This window comes from Camelus ferus, unplaced genomic scaffold (genome assembly GCF_009834535.1).
Source record: "Camelus ferus isolate YT-003-E unplaced genomic scaffold, BCGSAC_Cfer_1.0 contig298, whole genome shotgun sequence".
NCBI lineage: Eukaryota > Metazoa > Chordata > Mammalia > Artiodactyla > Camelidae > Camelus > Camelus ferus.
This window is the reverse complement of record NW_022588414.1, coordinates 997,886-1,020,547: the sequence shown is the minus strand read 5'-3', so window position 1 is coordinate 1,020,547 and position 22,662 is coordinate 997,886. Positions and strand designations below refer to the sequence as shown.

At 33.2% G+C, this 22,662-nt stretch overlaps 1 protein-coding gene across 3 annotated transcripts in view; it reads right to left on the bottom strand.

Moving 5' to 3' along the window:
* Window positions 1–22,662, bottom strand: part of ASCC3 (activating signal cointegrator 1 complex subunit 3) — a 301,506-nt gene that overhangs the window by 178,714 nt on the left and 100,130 nt on the right. For all 3 annotated transcript variants that reach the window (XM_032476218.1, XM_032476216.1, XM_032476217.1), the window contains exons 9-10: window positions 22,324–22,524; window positions 21,731–21,871 (exon numbers count right to left, since the gene is read on the bottom strand). In XM_032476218.1, coding sequence (XP_032332109.1) covers window positions 21,731–21,871; window positions 22,324–22,524 — 342 coding nt within the window. The remainder of the gene's footprint in view (window positions 1–21,730; window positions 21,872–22,323; window positions 22,525–22,662) is intronic.

The following is a 22,662-nucleotide window of genomic DNA, read 5'->3' as shown; positions in this document are numbered from 1 at the left end:
AGTTCTTCAACCTCTTGATTGGAAATACATAAATTTTTTAATACAGATACAGCTTCTAAATTTAGGCCAATTTCCTTGCTTATCTACCAATCTCCTCAGCTAGCGACCTCCATAAGCGCCAAAAGCAAAAAGATAAGAAAATTCAAAATATTTATGAAAAGTCTTTGAACCAAGAAAAGAAATCAGACACAATATTTAGAATTTAGAATTCATAATTCCCGTTTATTTCCTTAATGTTATTGTTGTTGCTCTCTATTTAAAAATTAAATCTATTCTTGTCTTTTTATATTCATATTTTTCATATACAGGCCAATCCATAAAATCTTCTAATTTTAATAAATTAATTCATTAAAAAGAAAAAATCATCTTAAAATTATACTACAATACATATCCAGCCTAAGAGACAGAGAATGCTTGTGATGTTTTATATTTAACAAATCCTGTTACATCTTTTTAAAGTTATACAAATCACACTGATAGCCTACTGAATTTTAAACATTTTTAAAAACCATTTTGACTGTTGGAGCAGTTTTTTTCCTTGAGGCATGTGGCTATAAATTAAAATTAGATTTAAAATGTGAAATCAAAGGAATACAAGAAATTTTTAAATACTTTCTTACCTTTATAACATTTAAAATTGATTTAAAAAATTTTAGTACTTAAGACTGTAGAAAAATTTTTAATTGTTTAAACTAATTACATAAATGGCTTTTTAAAAAAACCAGAATGGTAAAATATCAATATATAGTAATTAAAATCCAAGATTATATTATGACATTTCATCAGATCTCAAGAACTATTGATTTTAAACCACACCATCATTTTATGTGTCACTAAGAAGTAAAAAAGAGCTATGAAATAAAAATTTTAAATGTCTTACAATTGATGAAATATTGTGTACTTTGTAAAAAATGTCAGGCATCTATTAACTAAGCTATAGAACAATATTCAAGAATGCTTGCTTAATACATTTTCTATGTTGAAAACAGTCAGCCTAGAGTTGTTACAAATCACATTCTAATGCTATAGATGCAGACTAGGCAATAGTTTTGCAGGATTTATAGTCTGTCTTCCTTTTTAAAATACATAATCACATACTTACTCAACCAACAAGCTTATAAATTACATGAATGTTTTAATTTAAGGATTAAATCTAAAATGTCACACAGCCTAAATTCCATAAACATACATATAATTACAGTTATACCAACCTCTGCTATACAAATGTCAGCTCTGATTGATGGCAACTGCCCCCGTAATGGAACCTGACAGCTTGCAGACTATACCTGCCCCTTGGGACACTACAACAAATCAGTTAGTTCCAACTACTTCCTTTTCTGCCTTTTCTATGTTCCCTCCTCTCCCATCAACTCACACACATGCGTGCTCACTCACACATGTAAAGCACAAGGTCCTCTGAAGTATCTAGTTATATTTATCTACGTCAAGGACCACAGCTTTCAATTATAAAATGAAAATATAAAAATTAATTGGAAAATCTCCAAGTACAAAAGTATTCTTATTGCATATTCTTTCTTGAAATTACAGATATGGTCGAGCTAAAGCTTTAAGAATGTAATCTGAAATGTATCTTGGCATTTTCATGTTAGAAAAAAATCCCCTGTGATACTATTTTTAGTTAAAAAGTTCAAAAATAAACATCTACTAAATAAACAAAGTATAATTCAGTAAGAAATTCTAGTAGTTTTGAAGGAAAAGAGCATGGAGTGCTAGGAGTAAGGGAGAAAATGCTCCTATAGTACATAATTCAAAATTGAACACTTAAGATAATACTTTCCAGACTACATGCATTTATAACTGGGGCAGAATTAACTTTGTAGTTCTTTTTGTTGATTTAAAACACAATCCCAGAACATATATACTGAACTCTAGTCTCATTAACTTAAGTGTGTGAAGGATCCAATGCTTGGTTATCCTACAACTTAACTAATTACACATAATAGAGAAAAATACAAAAATTGTTTATATCGGGTGTGTACAAGCCATAAAGACCTTGCTCTCATCATTCTAACTACTTGTCTGTATTACCCCAGGATTTCATCCCATTAAAGTCTCATAGAGCAAAGGTCTGATACAACTTACAATGATTCCTATTCTGCTCACTCATAGAAGATAGGTTATTGAATGTGACTAATTTATGGTAGAAACCTGTCCCATTGTAAATCCTATCCTGAACAATTGGGATATGGCTCATAGAAAACGGGTTTCCTTGGTTTATTATAGAGTAGTTTTTTTTTTTTTTCAGATCAAACTAGTATATATGCCTTTTGAAAGGGGGGGAAAATCCTCTCTCATATAAATTTGCACATTTGATTGTCATCACCTCTTTCCTGCCACATGTGCAAAGCTCAGTTTGAGGATCAATTTCTTACTAAAATGAAATACCTTAAAATGTCATATTGTAATACCAAACCACTAAAACCTCAACTGCAATGGGATATATATATATATATATATATATATATATATATATATAGAGAGAGAGAGAGAGAGAGAGAGAGAGAGAGAGAGAGAGAGAGAGCGCTCTATATAGATATCTATATATATATATTCCACAGCTCTTCACAAAAATAATACCAAAATAATACCAATTTCATCTTTTCAAACTAATTCTAGATATTCAAAATTAAGATATTTTGGTAATTCAAGAATAATTAATCAAATTTGGGTTCTATTATCAGGAAGAAGAGACAGGTGAAGTGAAGTTTCTAAAACCTTATGAAGAAATTATGGCAGGACATAAGTGGCTGAAAATGACTGCAATTAAGGAAATTAGTTGTCTTTATTATTTACCTACTTCTATTATTTGAACCCTATTTTACTTTTTAAAAAAAAGGCAGGACATGTGTCCTATTTAATCATAATTTATGGTTATCCAAAGGAGAACTTCTCTCCTTTAATAAAATAAAAGTTTGCTATTAAGTCATTCAACTCAATGTCTTCAGATATTTGTCTATGGTTAAGAATACAAAGCAAAAGGCAGGAAGCTTAGAAGCTTACACTTCAAGGAGAAAACACAGCAAAGAAGTGAAATGTGGTCCAAACTCTCTCTCATACAATGTTTTGAAATCCAAAGGTCACCTATGAAGGAGCAGCTAACTTGTTCAAGCAACTGCCACTGAATCAGCCCACAACTCAGGATATAAACTACACATACAGCAACAATATAACTACAGTGCAGAACCTAGTGAAATTATATACCTTTCTACATTTTCCCCCTCCATTCTCTTCCATTTTCTACAATTTAACAAACTTACAGCACAGAAAAGGGGATCAAAAACAATTACTTGTTATTGATGTTGAAGTGGCTTAACAGAAAACTCATATTCAATAAAAACAAGGCTTAGGAAACTGATAAAGGAGAAAAGCAAATATGCCCAAAGGATTAGCCAATATAGTATCTGTGAGTAAGTATAAAACCTGGCTCTACGCTTTATTAACACCCAATTGAAAAAGAAAAACTGGGAGTTACGTTAGCAAAATGGCAGCACAGGAATTTCTAGCATTTCCCCTCCCCTTAGAAACATCTGTCTGCACGCAAAAATTGCTTCACAGGAGCCAAGGATTCCAGGTGAGCAGGTGTGTGAAGCACAGAAATAAGAAAAGAGACAGTGAGAAAGGCAGGAAAGATGAGTTTATGTTACCCCCGTTAACCCTCCTCTCTACCCTGGCGACCCAGTGCAAAGAGAGATACCTTCCCCATTGGAGAAGATAAGTGAAGGGAGAGCCCAGCTTCACCTCACACCCCAGAACCGGCCTGCTCCAGCACCAGGCCAACCCCAAGGCCCTAGGTGCCTCCCTGCAGGCTCTCCCAAACCCAGGTCCCCGTCCCACCAACACCTATTAGCTCCCACAACCCAGGCAGCATCCATGGCACCTAGATTTCTTTTAAGCAAATCACTCACCAAAATGATTTTACCACAATAACTGCACTGGCTAAGTGCTGAAGCTGCAGTGTGGTTTTGCCTGTGTTGGGTATTTTCACTACCTTTACTAATTTATCATGGAGAAACAGCTTCGTATTTTACTTAGTATTTGTTTGATTGTTAGTGATGTTTATCATCTTATTTTATGAAACTTTACATTCTTCCCCTGTAGGAAGAATCTATTCTTGCATCCAATGTTTGGGTTTATATAATCAATTTGCATAAATTCACCTGTTAATAGAGATATTAAGTATAGCTAGTGGAACCATTTTAAATGGCAATTTGGCAAAATCTATCAAAATTTAAAATGTGCAAACCCCAGGTCCGGCAATCTCATTTTCAAAATTCTATCCTAGAACGAAGGTGTACAAACACAGACATACATGAAGTTCTTTAGAAGGCAATAATGTAGATCTATACACACTGGCATTAATTGGCAAAAGGTTATACATTTTATACAAACACATGTACATAAATATGATCTCATTATTAAACTAAAACAAAACCATATATACATATATTTCTCTACATGCTGTAGCTCCTGAGCTGAAATGTTTAGGAGGCTTTTTAAAACCACAATACTCTAGTAATATTTCCTTTTCATTGGCTTCTGTAGCATCTCTGTGCCCATATTTTCTATGTCAGCATCTATTACACTCTATTACTTGCTTGAATGTTTGTCTCCCTCAAGAAACCACAGGCACAGAAAAGGCAGGGACAGTGATCCTCTTGACAGCTATTGTATCTACAATGTCTTTAAGTGGTCTGCCACATTGTACGTACTCCAGGACTGTGGATGGCTTATATGTTTTTTGCACATAGTCATTACTAACTCCACAATGTTAACTATTCTTGCCTAATAAGAAAATAACAAATATTTCTATGTAGAAAATAAATTCTACATAGTAGGATTTATATAACTTATGTTCTATACAGATATTTAGGTACAAAAAGTTACGTTTAAGATACTGCCACATAATGGACTTTGTGAATTAGCCAGGGAAATGCTCTCCTCCCTAATCTGTTCATGTAAATCTACCAAACTGAAAAATCTAAAAGCTTATATAAGGCAACAGACCCATTTACTGAGACCTAGACAAAGAAGGCACTGGCACCCCATTGCCTACCCTGTGGCCTTGGGGGAGTTATACTCCAGGTGTCTGGTATCCAGATGTTACCACACTTAGGATGAATGTTGTTGAGGAAAGGTGTGATCTTGATGGCTCTTTATGCGTTAAGCTAAATTAAGCTAAGTGGCCTGGATCCTCATCTTTTCAGGAAGAGCAAAACTGTACTTTAGAGTATCATTGAAAGAGGAATGACCATAACTTGAACATTCTGCAATCATGACTCAGATGTTTATAACGCTCCTCTCCTGTCCCCTCCCTCCACCCCTCTCAAGCCTGCCCCAGGCCTTGCCCATGAGAACAGGCCAGCTTTTCATTTTCTTATGGCCCTAGGCAATAGCTGAGGACTCCTAACTTAATTTCCTCCAAAGCAAAGAAGAGTGGGTAGTCCTACATAGACTGAACCCTGTATTTCTATAAGCACAATTTATCAATACTTCTAAATCTAAGTATTCTTATAGCCATGTCTCATTTATCAATACATTATCTTTAATATACTGTGAATGCTTAATAAAAACACACTCAATATCTTTCACTCATGCGTTTATCGAACATTTATTGTGTCCCTACTACTATTACAAATCTTAGTTTCTTCCATAGATAAGAAAAAAATAAGAGTACCTATAGGGTTATAATAAAACTTATTAATACAACAGAATAATGACTGCCACAAAATAGGGATCAATTATGCTTCCTAACATCATCAGCATCTACCTCTTCCTCCTCATGGTCATGTGCCCACATGACGCTATGCACTGTGCAATGGCAAGAAAAGATAAAGGCAGACAGCCCTTGATCTCACAGGGTTTTACATTATGGTGGAGGTGGAGTGGCCATAGGCATTATTCAAAAAGCTGTAAAATATAAAATTTAACTTGTGATAAGCTACTGAGGACAAGCAGCATTATGAAAAATTATAATAGGAAAATTTGACTTAACCAGAGAAATCAGAAAAGGCTTTATTAAGAAAGTGACATTTGACTCAACATCTAGAGGATGAAAGGGAATTAATTAAGTGAAGGAGAAAAAAGAGAGTTACAGGCAGAAGCCATCACAGGCACAGAGCAAGTGGGAGAAAACAGAGGCGTGAGAGACTGAAGATAGGCAGAGTGTGCAGCTGAAGCACAGATGATGAGAAGACTGCAGACTGGTGGAAATGAGATGGGCAGGGGCAGACTACTCACTTTGAGCCACTTCCAGAAGTTATTCTTATCACATTCTTATCACTCAGAGTAGCCTGGAAAACTATGAGTGGCTTCTTTTTGGATTGCTGTTGTTTGTCATGGGACAGAATATGGGAGTAAAATGGGACGGGGTGAGACTGACCAGGCTGTTTCTGGTTACCTGTGGAGAAAGAAATGGAGGGGGCAGATTGGATGCTGGTACTCCAGTCAGAATACTATAAAAGTAATCAAGGTGAGAGATAATTGAAGGCTCAGACCAGAAAAAAGTCTTAGAGGACATGAATGAATGTAAGAAATATTTAGGAGACAAAATCAGTAATCAATAGGAATTGGTGCTGGGTTGACTAGAATCAATGTATATTTAATTATAGGCTATATTTAAGCTAAATATGTCAATGACTTTTTCTAAAAATATATATAATATAAAAATATATATCTTCATTATTTCTAGGTCATTAGCTGCTAACACTTTTACTTATGTGCCAAATTCCTTTCTACAGATTCAACCCCAAGAGCTGTAGGATAACAGTTAAAAAAATAAAGATATTTCAAGGGATCTGCAATTATGAAAGACCACAGAGATAATCTACCCTTTAATATTGAAAATATATCATATTTCTGAGAAACATGAGTAATTTTTCAAAATGATACTAATATTTGTGGTTAGTGAGTTTCTATCTTATGATACAATGGTGGCAGGATTTTTTCTGAAATTTAGTAAGTAACTAGAATACATGGGATGAGCATAGGTATCTTGAATTTTCTTTTATTTTTATGTCTTTGTTTTACAGGGAAACCAGATTGCTTTTAAGGATGCTATGTATTGTATTATAATTTTACAGTAGAAGACATTCTGATTTTTCACTTTAGGAAGAAGAAAATCATAAATTTTTTTATTGGCTTTAGCATGATACACTTGCAAGCAAGGTCCTTAAACTAATTTAAAAATAGATTTTCTAATTACTTTCATATTTTTATTCGATTAATGTCCCTAAGAATATGAAACCATCACATGATAAAAAAGTAACTAAATGTTGACATAAAACAAATGCAATGAAATAGAAAAAAGAAACCATTAATAGACTATATCCTTCACTCCTTCTCTTCACTCTTCTAATACAATGAAACAAGCTATTTTTCTGCAAAGGAATACTCATGGAATAGACAAAGCTGTCATTCTAAGTTGCTTTCAGTGAAAGCAAAGACAGATTCCTGAGTGCTTTTAAATTACACTCTAAGAAAAGAGTCTCACATAATACATAATTTGCATTCATGAGAGAGATTTTTATGTATCAAAAATTAAAGCTTTCTCACTAACCCGTCCAAGTACATTAAGAAAAACAAAACAGTTAAACATGGTAGTTTATATACAGAAGTGTGCTTTTTTCTCAAGCATTTTAATGTGTTTTATGAGTAGCTATTAAACCTTAAAAAAGTAAAAATAATCAATAACTAACACTAAGAACTCCATGATGCTTCCAAGTAATTTATAGCTTACTTACTAATAAAAGTAATGAGACATTCTTCAAAATAGAACTCTCATTACTTCTTAATGGCATGTCTTCAATGTGAGAATTACCCTGGCAAATAATATTTACATTTCACCAGGGGATTTTGAAAGCGGTAGCCTTCTAATTCCATTATGTATAAACACATGGTTAAGCCTTTTAAAACTAACTGTTCTTCTTAGAACAAAGTTTTCACATTTCAGGTTCTATTTCCATTTTTAGATCTCTCTCTTAACGAAAGGAGGTTTAAAAATTCACTTTGGTTATTAGTTGCTTAATTAGATAAAATTGGAAATTCAAATTTAAAAAACTAGAAAAAGCAAAATGTTTAGATTTATAAAGGGCTTAAAAATCATTACTGCCATCAAAACATACTAATTATGTTTGTGCAGTCACTTGAAAAATTAAACTTAAACGGCCAAGAATCACATTCAAAATATAAAAGAATATGGTCGTTGGCTTTTATTCTGCTTCTGAAATAAGTACTGAAAAAATACATTTCAAAACTAAACAAAGAAGACAACTAGGGAAATAAGAAACAACACTGTAACAAAGATAAATACCACACTAATTTCTAAACTAAATCAATATATAGAATATTTAGATTTCATTATTAAGACTCTTGAGTTTTTCACCTGGTTCAAAACTGCTTAAGTACTTTAATAAATAGTGATTTCAAATGATTAGCATTCTTCACTGATTTACGAAACAGGTATACAGTATTTTAATGAGATAGATCAATAATTTTATCCTGAATGTCCTCAGTTATACATGGCAAAAGTCTGTACAAAATCCAGAAGTTGAAACAAATTATTTTGTGCTGATAAAATTTTCATTGTGCCTCATTTTCACTTTCTTTTAGTTTTGTTTCATATTTTATCAAGCCATTTTAATTTATGTTATTTTCTTTTTAGCTCTTCATATAAAATACAGCGCTGGGCAGGGGAAGGAGGTGGACAAGGGAGGTGGTGATTATTATAAGGAAACTGTAAAACTATGCTATATTTTCCAGAGCAAAATATAATCAACACAGCATTATGGTAATTCAATGTTTAGATATGTAATATAAAAAGACATCAACTGGAAATTAAGCTGGTTTCTAATAAGACTACTGATAACAAAAAAAAAGGACAGCATCAAAAATAATTTTGTAATGATAAATTTTGAAATGACAAATTGATGAAAAAGTTACTTCCAGCTACCTACTTCAAATGTGTTAAAACGTTGGTGCTCTGTAGGGTTGTTTTGCACCCTTCAATGTTTTTATTAAGCACTTACACCAATTTTCAAAACCTACTGGGATCTTATTTCCTATTATATGTGCTTTGTTTTTAGTAGTACACATTCCTAGCCAATCATACACACTCTATGATTTTTCTAATAGGAAAGTTTGAAGACACTATAAACAAACATCCAAGAAGAGTTAAAATACTCATACACTGTTGTGTACTACCATGAGGAGAGGGCCCCACAGGACCCTGGGAAGCTAGAAGCAGGGAGTTTTCAACTGTACAGTTGAGAATTAAATCAAAATTGGTTCCAAACCAGAAAAGCCTGATGTTTGTAAACGTTCCCTTGAACTGAGGCCCAGACTGTAAGTCTGAATTCTACAAAAGGGGAGTGGCTTAGCGACACTTGGCTTTCCCCACCATAGCAAGAGCGTATGACAAAAGAAAACGCATGTGCATGCCTCAGCTTCTGCTCTCTGGACTGCCTCAATGCTTCCTGTAGGCACTATACTGTCACTGTCCAACAGAATGTTCTGTAGTATAAAGCAGCTTGTTTGTATGGTTTTATTAAAAGATAGCTATTGCTATTAAGAACTTAGTATTGCCAAGCACTGTTCTTGACACTTCACATGTGTAAAATCAATTAACTGTCACATACCACTATATCATATTACCATTCATTAAATACACGAATATATTTTGGCACAAAAATGAGACATGGAAAGCATATATTTGTAATAACTTATGAGTGGACATGTTTTTTTTTGTCTATTTTAAAATATTTCTTCAGTGTAAGAATCTGCTTTGAAAAGAGGATACAAACAATAAAAAACTAAAAGTATTAAAAAGAATTAAATACTTTAAAAAGATCTATAATCCTAGGGTGTTGTGGATAATTTTCACCTACTTTTCAAAATATTTATACTCTCTTTTAGTCAATTAGGCTTTTCATTCCCATTAAAGCAATATTTTCAGGAGTTTCAAGTTTTGCAAAATAATTACAAATAAACAGCTATAATCCCCCAATTCACACTTTTATAATGTGTTCTCTCTCTACTCTTTGGTTACTATGTAAAACTGTGTAGTAATAGATGGAAAAAAAGTGATCAAAAATCAACCAAATATATAGAAATTATATGGAAATGAGAAGACTGGGAATAATCAAAACAATATTGAAAAAGAACAAAGTTGGAGGACTTATACTACCTGATTTTAGGATATATTACATAGTTATAGTGATCAAGACAGTATGGTACTGGCATAAAGATAAACATACAAATCAATGAAATAGAATAGAATTCAGAAATAGAGCCACACATATATGGTCAATCAGTTTTCAGTAACGGTGCCAAGGTAATTCAATGGAGAAAATGGAGAAGAGAGAACCTTTTCAACAAATGATGTCAGAACAAGAGATATTCATATGCGGAAAAAAAAAATGAACTTTAACCCTTACCTCTACCTTATACAAAAATCAACTCAAAATAGAGCACAGCCTAAAACTAAGTGCTAAAACTATAAATTTCTAAAAGAAAACACAGGAAAATAATCTTACTTATCTTGAGCCTAGTAAATATTTTTACCAGGATACAAAAAGAATGCACTATTAAAGAGAAAGTCAATAAATTAGAACTCTATAAAAATTTAAAGTGTTTCAGAAAGAAAAAGTGACAGTGAATATATATATGTTTATGTATAACTGAAAAATTGTGCTCTTCACTGGAATTTGACACAACATTGTAAAATGATTATAACTCAATAAAAAATATTAACAAAATTTAAAGTGTTTACTTTTCAAAAGACACTGTTAGAAACATGAAAAGGCAAGCCTACTAATGGGAAGAAAATATTTGCAAAGCACATATCCAACACAGGACTTGTATTTAGGGTTATACAAAAGTCTTACAATTCAATAGTAAGACACACCATCCACTTAAAAATACTTTAAACGAGTTAAATAATTTGAAAAGTATCACAAAAGAAGAAATGCCAAAAAGACACATGAAAAGATGTTAAACATAATTAGTCATTAGGGAAATGCAAATTAAAATCACAATGAGATACTACAATGTACCCACCAGAATGGCTTAAATTAGAGTTGAAGTATTACAGAGGATGTGAAAGAACTGGCATTTTCATACATGGCTGGTGGGAACGTAAAGCATTTCAGACACTTTGGAAACAGTTTGGTAGTTTCTTATAAAGTTAAATATGCATCTACTACATCCCCAGCAATTATACTCCTAAGTACTTATCCAAAAATGAAAGCCCTATGTCCACAAAAATGATTGTACAAAAATGTTCACAGCACTTTTACTTGTAATAGCCAAAAACTGGAATCAACGCACATATCCATCAAAATTGAACGGATAAACAGTTCATGGTATATTCATGCAACACAATATTACTTAGCAGTACAAAGGAATAAACCATTAATACATACAACAACATGGATTAATATCAAAATAATTATATTGAGTGAAAGAAGCCAGATAAAAAAGCATACACATTATTCTACTTATATAAAATTTTTAAAAATGTAAACTAACTTTCATTTTAGTGACAGAAAGCATAATGGTTTCCATGGTTGTGTGGGGATGGGAGTGGCAGATGGTGAGGGACAGATTACCAAGGGACATGAGAATATGTTTAGGGCTGATGAATATGTTTAATATTTCGATTGTAGTGATGGTTTCACTGGTATGTACATATGTCAAAACTCATTAAACTGCACTCTTTAAAGTAGTTTTTGCACATTAGTTATACCTGAATAAAGCTGAAATAAAATGTTTAGAGATCAACCAGTATGCCTGCATTAAATGTAACATGTAGTAGTATCTAGTGCTTTCCATAGAATATAATTGATTATTATTTTCCTTTCTAGTAAGAAAAGTCTCAAATTTAGGAATGAATAAGTAGCTTTTATTCTCTTATAAAAAGAAAGGATCAAATTTAACTTAAAAGCCTTCTTTTAAACCAAGTCTTCAAAAGGTTTTCTCCTTGAATCAATTCCACAGATTACTGTTCAGCCAAAGGGATAAGTAAAAAGGCTACTCTAATTACTGCCAAATAAGTACCACTCATACTTAACTACGCTGTTGCTTCTAAAACTTGGCGGTAGGGGGGAAGACACACATCAATTTTTTCTCTTCTCCTGGATTGTAACAGCCAGATATAGTTCAAAGAGTCAAATTAATCAAGCATATAATCTGGAATGATTTCTCATGAAGTACAGTGGGTTAGGAGCAGAATAAAGAATCTAATGAAGATGCAGAAAGGGACTAACATTTGCTGAAGGCCAACTATGTGCAATGCACTAACTTCAATATATCTTTTATGTGTTCTATCAAATAACAACAGGAAAACATTTAAAATATGTTACTTTTCTATAACTTGAAGGGGAAAAGCACCATATAATGAAAATGTTTCTAAGGTAAACAGGAAAGACCAGATACTGTACTTTTAGACTATTAGCTTTTAGAGGCCCCATCTTAAATACAAGTGACTCCCCAATATGCCTTACACACAACAGATAAGGTGATTAATATTTCTTTAAAATAAAAAAAATTATTATAAATTAGACAGCAATCAGAATTAAGGTACCATTTAAAGTACCAAAGAAAATAATTGTTGCTTATTTTATTTTTAAAATATAAAGATCTAAAATTAGCTTGCATTCAGATGTGCTTTGAATAATGGAGGGAAAAAATTATAATTGGAACACCAAGAACTAGATAACCCACAGCCCATCCTCTGAGTAAGTCCAGGGGAGAGCATCATATACATCACTATCACTCATCAACAGAAAAGACAAAGAATCTTTCCAAGGGAACTAGACCCAAGGAACCTCTGGACCTAAAGAAATTTAAGTCTATGCTTGTGGTTAAAAGTGAACAGGAAGACATTTGTGGTAATGTGATCGATAAACATGGATGCAGAAGGGACTCTCTTAACCTGGAGTCCATGAAGAATCAACTCAAAAACTAGAAGGGAGAATTTTGTTCTCCGTTTATCAGCTTAGTTTCTGAGATATCCTATTTGGCTCTTTCCCCTCTGTTTAATCTGCTATGAGTAAGTGAGTAAATAAATGTTATTTTTAAGTAAAAGTCATCAGAAGTGCACAGTTAACATAGCATATCCAATAAAAGTCATGAACTATGAACTAATACTTAATAATAAGCAAAATTATTAACCGGAAAAATTTAACAAAATAATAAACAACAAACTTTCATTTTTAAGTTATATATCCTTGCCTAGAAAAAAAGATTAAAAGGCTATATACTAAACTCTGTAATTCTCTGTATTTTTTTAAACTTTTCTACAATGAGCATGTTATCTTTTGGAATCAGAAAAAATGTGGACTATGGAAACTCTCAAAATAATATCAACCTTTAATTCACATTGATTTTTAAAAATGCCACAAAGCTCCAGTTAGAAATGTAAAAGTATGTAACAAAATACACAGAAAAGTGACCATTAAGATACAAAATGGTTTAAAATATGCAATCTAATATAATATTTATCATAATACAAATAGGACATATCCTCTAATATTCTGGTAGCTTTGATTATGCAAGAACAATAGGCAGTAAATATTTCTATGTAATGAATTTAACCAAGGTTCAAATCAAGAATGAATCCAAGTACCATTAATTTCCTTTAGGAAAATTATCAACGGCTGTAACGGCACAAAGCTCTGCAAAATTAAGATTTCACGTATTTCTAGTTTTGATATATAAAAATTACTGTTTTACAGAAATGTGAAAACTATACATCCAAGAGAAGCTATTTAGATCAGTCATAGAAATTATAAAAAGCACAGTTCTCTACAAATTCTAAAATTAGCCAGCTCAGGATCTGCATTTTAAGTTTATAGCAACTTTGTGGTTCTGTTGCAGTGTTTGTGACACAAGAGCCGTTTTGACAACAATTTCCTTGAAGAGTGACTAAAGCCCCCTGAACAATAGAAAATCTGCTTTCAAATCAAGAACTACTTGAAATTAAACCGACCTATCAAGCTTTCAGGATCTTGTAAAACTGTAAGCCTGTATTTTCTCACTGACATCACACCATATTAAACTAGAACTTTCTGAAGAATGCATAAGCATTTAATATTGTTCAAGAAAGTGCAAGCAAGCATTGAGATAAAAACATAGAATGTTTTCATCAGATCCTTTAAGGAGAGATTTTTCTAAAATGTTCAGAGTTAAGTGATATGAATAAATTCACAATTTCAAAAAATATCACAGATACTAATGAATATATAGAATGCCCTTATGTTTCTGTGGATACCTTGGGAGAAGAAATTGAAGATGTGCTTGAATTATGAAGTCCCTGCCCCATTCAAACACAGCTTAGGTTTAGAGGAACTGTCTGTTTAAGAGTTAATTATGCCTCCCAAGACAATTCAGTTTCCCCAGAACTAGCATATATTACTGGCTATATACCAATACCTATGAAAAATGAAGGCTGTACCATTAAGACTCATGAAACGTATTTGTCCTAGAGTCTCCAAGAATCATTCTAACTTTTATAAAATAGGAATCTCACTAACCAAATCTATGTTTCTTTATAACTGCACATTTTTTATAGAATAAAGTTTACAAAACTTTTCAGCTGCTTTTGTATCACAGCTAATAATATAATGGTATTATCAAAGGTTGGTTGGTTGGTTGGTTATTCATTTATTTATTTATTTACTTGCTTGCTTGCTTGCCACACTCATATAAAATACTTGATTCCCACTACAGGAAAACAACCAGGAAGTGCCATCACCGCACAGCTAAAATCTGTAGTGTCCTACTAAAACTGAGGGCCATGAAAGCCTGAGGGCCAGAGAATGATGTGACCAACAGAGGCACTCTAGGATTATAATCCCAAATTATGGCACCTTCTGCTTTACGTAAGAATGGTCACAAGGGGTGCTTCATCTAAAAGGAGTAAACCATTAGAATAGACTGTGCAGAACTGTATATATGTGTGTGTTTTTGCTCCTCCAATCCAAACTCCAGGGGAGAGGATCCACTGTTTTTTATGTGATTGTCACTGGTCTATGATCCAAATATGTTTGAGAACAGTGCCGCTAGGTCATTCCCTCATGCTCACTTCCAATATAAATCCAGGTTTATACAGTAAAATTTGCCTCAAGATGAAGAGATTCATTTGTATGACCAATAAAAATACTAATGACTCCAGTTTTTCATTTAAACTACATAAAATGAAACAAAGCAGAATTTTTTCAATTATAATAAAATGAAACATGTTAAAAACTGAAATTGGATCCATTTTATTTCTATACAGTTTAGCATTAATTCAGTTACAGAAAATAAAAGTTAAATGCCTATTGTAAGTTTGCTTCAAACCTTAGGATGCAACACAATTATATTATTTTCTACCTCACACCTAAATCTTATTCTACAGGAGTTTCTTATCCAAGGTTCTGAATTTCTGACAAATAGAGGATAAAATGAAGGTCACAAATTCAGAAAGGAACCCCAGATCCCTACCAATGCTTCCAAAACTAACCAAAGGCAGTGTTATATTTCTGGCCTCCAAATTTGTTAATGTGAATGCATTTTCTCATAGACACCTCCTAATGCAGATCCATAATCATAGCTCCAATTCAAAGATTAAAAAAAAAACTCTAAAACACAGTTTTTTTTTTTTTAATCTTGCATGGCAAAACCTGACCTGGACTGATGAATAAATTTACACTTGGTGTGGCAAGTTTTGCTGTAAAAACATGAATGTGTTTGACTACAGCTTGCTGCTCAAAACGCCTCTGAAAACAGTTTTTTCCATTATTAAGGTCATGTTGCATGGTTTCAGCTTGTATGATTATTTTAAGGGTCCTGCACTAACAGGCAAAGCAAACAGTAGGAACTCCAGCAAAAATATGGAAATCACCAATACTGAACACCAGAACATGGGGACACGTGACATATTTGTAATATTCTAAAAGGGAAGGAAACACAGAGATTTCCCCAATGTGTTCCATAAATTCAATGCAATCCTTACAAAATCCCAACAGATCCTTTGATGTAATGAAATTAGAATCTGATTTAAAATGAAAATGCTCAAGTAAAGGTTGAAGAATAGTTACAGCTATTCTGAAAAATGAGAATAAAATAAGATGGTGGAATCTGTCTTATGTTCAAGACTTACTCTAAAATAACAGTAATTAAAACAGTGTAGTCCTGAGGCCAGGCCATACACCTACATCAGTGTAACAATATAAAGCTCAGCAACAGCCACAAGACAACAGTCGAATTAGAATATCATAATAAATTTACCAGTAAAGTATAGAGAGTAAATGATGGTGAAGTAGTTGGCTTTCCTTAGGCTAAAAAGAAATGAAATTAGGACACTGCCTTCACCAAATTAATAACCAAAATTCAGAGAGATTCAAGACTTAAATGTGAAAAGCAAAAATTTAAATCTATTAGAAGAAAAATATGGAAGATAGATATTATAAATTTGGGTTAAAGTAGAGGCATTCCTCATTTTATTGTGCTTTGCTTTGTTGCATTTTGCAGACACTGCATTTTTTTTAAATAAATTTAAGGTTTGTGGCAACCCTGCACTGCCAGATGATGGTTAGCCTTTTTTAGCAATAAATCATTTTAAAATAAGGATACTACAGTATTTTTAAGACATAATGCTACTGCACACATAATATACTACAGTATAGTGTAAATACAACTTTTATATGAATTGGGAAACCAAAAAAATCGTGTGACTCACTTTATTGCAATATTTGCTTTATTGTGGTCATTTGGAACCAAACCAGCAATCTCTCCAAAGTATGCCTGTAGTAATTCCAAGAAAATACAACAAACAAAAAAGGCACAAGCCAGAGAGGATGTTGATTAATTTGACTACGTTATAATTTTAAGTCTGTATGGCTGGACAAGGCAGAGCAGACACATTTTATCTTCCTCTCATTTATTACACCTAAAAACCCTAGACAAAATATGTGAAAGAGACATCAGAAGACTCTGAAAATTGGAGGTAAGAAGTGGGACTGCATAGGGACCTCAGAATTCAAGGAGCAGCCAGTCAATGAGTTCCCCATGGTTTCTTTCTTTGACTCCAATATATCCTAGCCAAGTGCTGAAAAAGCTCAAAACTAGGAAAGCAAAAGAGTATAGAACCCACCCCCAAGCAAAACAAAACACCCAAGATACAAGAAATTTCTCTTGCCAAAGTACTGAGACGGAGCAGTCCTGATGAACAGAAATGTTTTGACACCACCAGCCAAAAAACATGAGAAAAAAAGAACTTGTTCCTCCCCAACCCCATGTGCACTGAGACTGGCACTGAGGGTGTGCGGACATGTGTGAAAAAAGTCCTGACAACTATCCCAGCCAAACAGTAAGAAATAACAAGATTCCAATAAGGACCAGAGTCATGTAACATAATACCTCAAAGGTATAGGATATATGTATTAATAACATACAAACCAAAACTCAGGAAAATCTCAACTCTATGAGAAAAGACATGCAAGAGAGGCCTGAGATGACAAAAATGTTGGAATTATCTGACAAGGTTTTTAAAGTAACTAACGTAAAAATCCTTCAAGGAGAAGTTTCAATCACACTCAAAACAAATGAGACAAACAAAAGTCTCAGCAAAGAAGATACAAAGAAAAACCAAAAAGAAAATTTAGAACTGAAAAATACAACAATCTAAATTAAAACTCACTGGTAGGGCTCAACAGCAAGAATGCAGACAACAGATGAAAAAATCAATGGACTGAAAAGATGGATCGTGCTTATCCAACTGAAGAACAGAGAAAACATACTAAGAAACAAACAAACAAACAAAAAATAGATCTCAGGCTCCTGTGGGACAATAAGAAAAGATCTAACATTCCTATTAGTGGAGTCCATGAAGGAGAGGAGCAAGAGTAAAAGGGCTAAAGAAATATAGAATAAAAATTTCCTAAATTTGACAAAAGACATAAACCTACAGATTCAAGAAGCTGAACAAAGACCAAACAAGATAAACCCAAAGAAATCTAGACACATCATAATCAAACTTCTGGAAACCAAAGACAAAGACTCAAAAGGAGATCAAAGAGGAAGAAACAACATACTACCTATAAGGGAACAATAATTTGAATGGCAGTGGATATTTCTTCAGAAATCTTGGAGGCCAGAAAAAGTGGGACATTTTTCAAATGGTGAAAGAAAAGAACTTACAACCTACAAATCTATATCCAGCAAAAGTATCCTTTAGAAATGGAGATGAAATAAAGACATCCTCAGATTTTATACAGAAAAGCAGCATTATTAAATGAAACATACACACAGATAACCAGATAAAGCTACATCTAAGCATTTGTAATTTCTAACCCATTTCTTCTTCTCCCCTTTTTTTCCTATCTTCTACCCCTAAGTACATACATATTCTCAGTAAAATAATTAATAAAATATATACGATAGGAAAAATCCCATTAGGAGAACAGTAAATTGAGATAGTGTGACATGAATACTGAGTGCGACGTAAGCACATGCATGTGCACACCACACACACCTTCCCAACTAAGGTCGCTGGATGAGATCTGATCTAGCAGAATAATACAACAGAACTTCAGGGTCCCCTTTGATGCTGCCTGAGCCTAACAGATTCTAATAGAATCTCCCTCCACCCCCAGCCAAGATAGAAACAAAAACAAAACCTGAAATAACCCATCTCAATTCCCAAAGCTGTACAGATAAACTCAGCCCAATGTGAGCATGAACAAGTACATTTTTTTAAAAAGGAGAATGATTTCATCACAACAACAAGAAAGGACAAAACCCACATGATCATCTCAATAGATGCAGAAAAAGCATTCGATAAAATTCGATACCCATTTATGATAAAAACTCTCACCAAAGTGGGTGTAGAGGGAACATATCTCAACATAATAAAAGCTATATATGACAAACCTACAGCCAGCATAGTACTCAACGGTGAAAAACTCAAAAGCTTCCCACTAAAATCTGGGACAAGACAAGGCTGCCTGCCCACTATCACCACTCCCATTCAACATAGTCTTGGAAGTCCTAGCCACAGCAATCAGGCGAGAGAGAGAAATAAAAGGGATCCAAATTGGAAAAGAAGAAGTAAAAGTGTCACTATATGCTGATGACATGTTACTACATATAGAAAACCTTAAAAGGTCCACACAAAAACTACTAGAGCTGATTGAAGAATTCAGCAAGGTAGCAGGTTACAAGATTAACGTTCAAAAATCAGTTGCATTTCTTTACAATAATGATGAATCAACAGAAAAAGAAAGTAAAGAAACAATCCCCTTTAAAATAGCACCCAAAGTAATAAAATACCTAGGAATAAATGTAACCAAGGAGGTCAGAACTCAGAGCAAATGCTTTGCTTTGATACAGAGTTATTGCCAGGAAAAGAGAAATCTTTTCTAAAATTTCTCATCAGTGTTTTCACTGAAATTCAAAATAACACTGCATTTATGATATTAGGAAAAAACGCAGAAGGGATAATCTGAGTTGAGGAAAGATAAGAGTATAAGAAAAAGTATAACTGCTCAATGGAACCACTGAAAAGAAAAATGAATATTGTAAAACAGTAAATCTTGATAAAGACTGTATTTAGGGAGAGAAGTTTGAAATTAATGGTAGATGTAGAACAACGAAAAATAAGGTTCAAAAAGTTTTTTTCAAGTGATGACAAACTTACTAAATTGCTCGAGTTGCTTTCAGTTGAATATTTAAGAAGTATGTGTTGCCTACCCAGACCATTCCTCCTGACAATAAATCTTAGAATTATACAATTCTGTCTTGTAAAAGGAAATTTTGCATCAAACCTCAATAAAATCATAACTGTCCGCTAGACCTGACAATCCCTGGTGAACCACAAAATAGATCACATCTTGTATTATACTTAATTTATACAAGATTCTTAAAAAGCTAGGTAGTTGGACTTAATTCAATAAGCAATAAAGAGCCAATAAAAGTTTATGAGCAAGGAAATAATATGATCATGACAGCATGACAGAGAATTTGCAATAAGATTAATTTGCTTTCCCATATTAAAAAAAAGAAGATAAACAACACTGAAAATATATTTTTTAAATGACAAGGAAAATTTATGGTTATACTTAATTGTATTAATTACTGGGAAACTTACCAGAAAAAATACAATGTGAATCATTAAAAAGCTATTAAAAATTACAAAAGTGGAAAAAGTAGAGAAAGCAGGAGATTAAAACATTGTTTTAAGGAATATTTATTTTATCAAGTGAAATATCATATTGTTTAACTAGTCTTCTATTCGTGGATATTTAATTTCTTCCTAATCTTTCTGTTATATTTAAAAAAAATACTACAGTGAACATGGCTGTATACAAATCTTAAGATTTGATTTCTTTCACAAGTGTCTATAAAAGGCAAACTTAAGAATAACTGGTAAAATTGACATAAATGTCAACTATAATGCACTCTATCCTTATCAAGTCCAAACACATTTAACTAGAACCTGATTTTCTATCCTTCCTACGTGCTTCAGTGTTCTTGGTATCCTCGCTGCAGTGGGCTGAATGGTGGCACCCAAAAAGATATGTCTACCCCAAAATTGTGGTGTAACCCTATTTGGAAAAAGGATCTCTGCAGACATAATTAAAGTAAGGACCCTGAGATAAGATCATATTGTATTAGGGTGGATCCTAAATCCAATGAATAGTGTTCCTAGAAGAGCGGGGGAAAGGACATGCAGGGGAAAAGTCCATGTGAAGACTGAGACAAAGACTGGAGTGATGTGTGTACAGGCCAAGGAAAGCCAACGATTGCTGGCAGCCACCAAAAACTAGGAGAGAGACATGAAAAGAATACTCTAGCAGAACCCCCAGAAAGAACTAAATCCTACCGCCAACTTGATTGTAGACTTCTGACCTCCAGAACTATGAGAGAATTACATTCCTGCTATTTTAAGTCTGCAAGCTTGTGATAATTTGTTATGGAGGCCCTAGGAAATGAGGACACCCTCCAATTATGTGTTAAATCAATGTCTACTCATTGTTTCAAAAACTACATCATTATTTTCCATTAAACTCCTCTGAACTGTCCCATTAACATGTGGTTATCCACTATTTTATCTTTTTAAAAGCACTATGGACATGATCTTACTCACATGTTGCATCCACTAATGATAATCTAGCTGCAGTTCTAATATAGTTTATGTCTATTCAATCATAATATAAGATCCTTGAAGGCAGAAACTGTATAACTTAATTACCTTAGTTGTCAGACATTTCACTTAAGATAGTGCTATTTACAGTGCATGATAAAGAATGACTAAAAATTTTTTTATATACGTTAAACCATCCTTATGGAATAGTTTAGAATGCTAGTGGGATCATTTAATCTATATATTCTCCTGCTCTTAAAGTCTGGTCTTATTCACATCCTCATCGCCTACTATTTAAAAGAACAACACTTACTGTCAATGACTTAAAATCCACACAAGGAATCTAACAATATTCAAGACACAGCAAAAGTTATTGGAAGTTAGATGGGATATGATAGAACAAAGCACCAGCAAAAACCTCTTCTGTAGAGGATAAGATGTGCTTACAAATAAAAGAAGTTCATGTTACATTTGTATGATGTTTTATAGTTACTTAAAGTATAATTCTTTAATAATTTTCACAATTACCTGAAAAAAAAAAGAGAATGGCAGTAAACAAACAAACAAAAATCTAAGTAGACAACATACCTGAGTTCGTAAAATTTCATTTTTTGACAACTGCATATCACCAGTCAATTCTTTCACAACGATGCCCAGTGGCTCTAGACGTTTGCTGAAGTAATTTGTCATTTCAGCTGCCAAGGCTTTCATTGGAGCAACATATACAATCTGTGCCAAAGAAACACTAGCTTGATGAATGAGGAAAAACCACAATGTCATTTGTTTAACAGCAGTCAGTACAAGTCACTACTTAATTGTGAAATATGATTCTAGCCACTTGGAGTGAAAAGTCTTAATAGTGACATATGAAAAATACTTATCTTTGTTGGGTAAGTGTGCAGCTGTTTAAAGGACAATGGAATTTGTTTACACAGCCTCATCACTTTGAGAACTGGTGCTTCAAAGCTAAGTGTATTTTCATAGCTCTCACAGTGGTAATGGGATTTCCATAACATAAACAGGGATTGCCTTAAAGTAATAAATTAAACCAAGCAGCACTTTACATGACTTCATGTATAATATCCTTTAAAACATCCAGATTTCTTACAACATGTACAACTGCAAAATGATTTTAAATTTTACAATTTAAAAAGCTGTTGTCTGGCTTGTTAATTTCATACCTTAAATTCATTCTTTTTGATAACACCTTGTTGAAAATGTTGGCGAATTTCATGCAAAACTGTAAGCATTGCAATGTTGGTCTTTCCAGCCCCAGTAGGGGCACAAATCAGCATGTTCTCATTGGTGTTGTAGGCAGTCTCAAACACAATTGACTGGATTCTATTGAGTCTCCTCATTCCTTTAAAAGCCAGCTGTCCAATCTAAAACACAACATGACCCATTATAAATGATAACAATGTGAAGGTCCCATACAATACATTAAATGCAAACTTTACTTCCTTTGATTGAAAAAACAAATGACTGATTTGTTCAGTTTCTCAATGTGTCCTATATTTAAA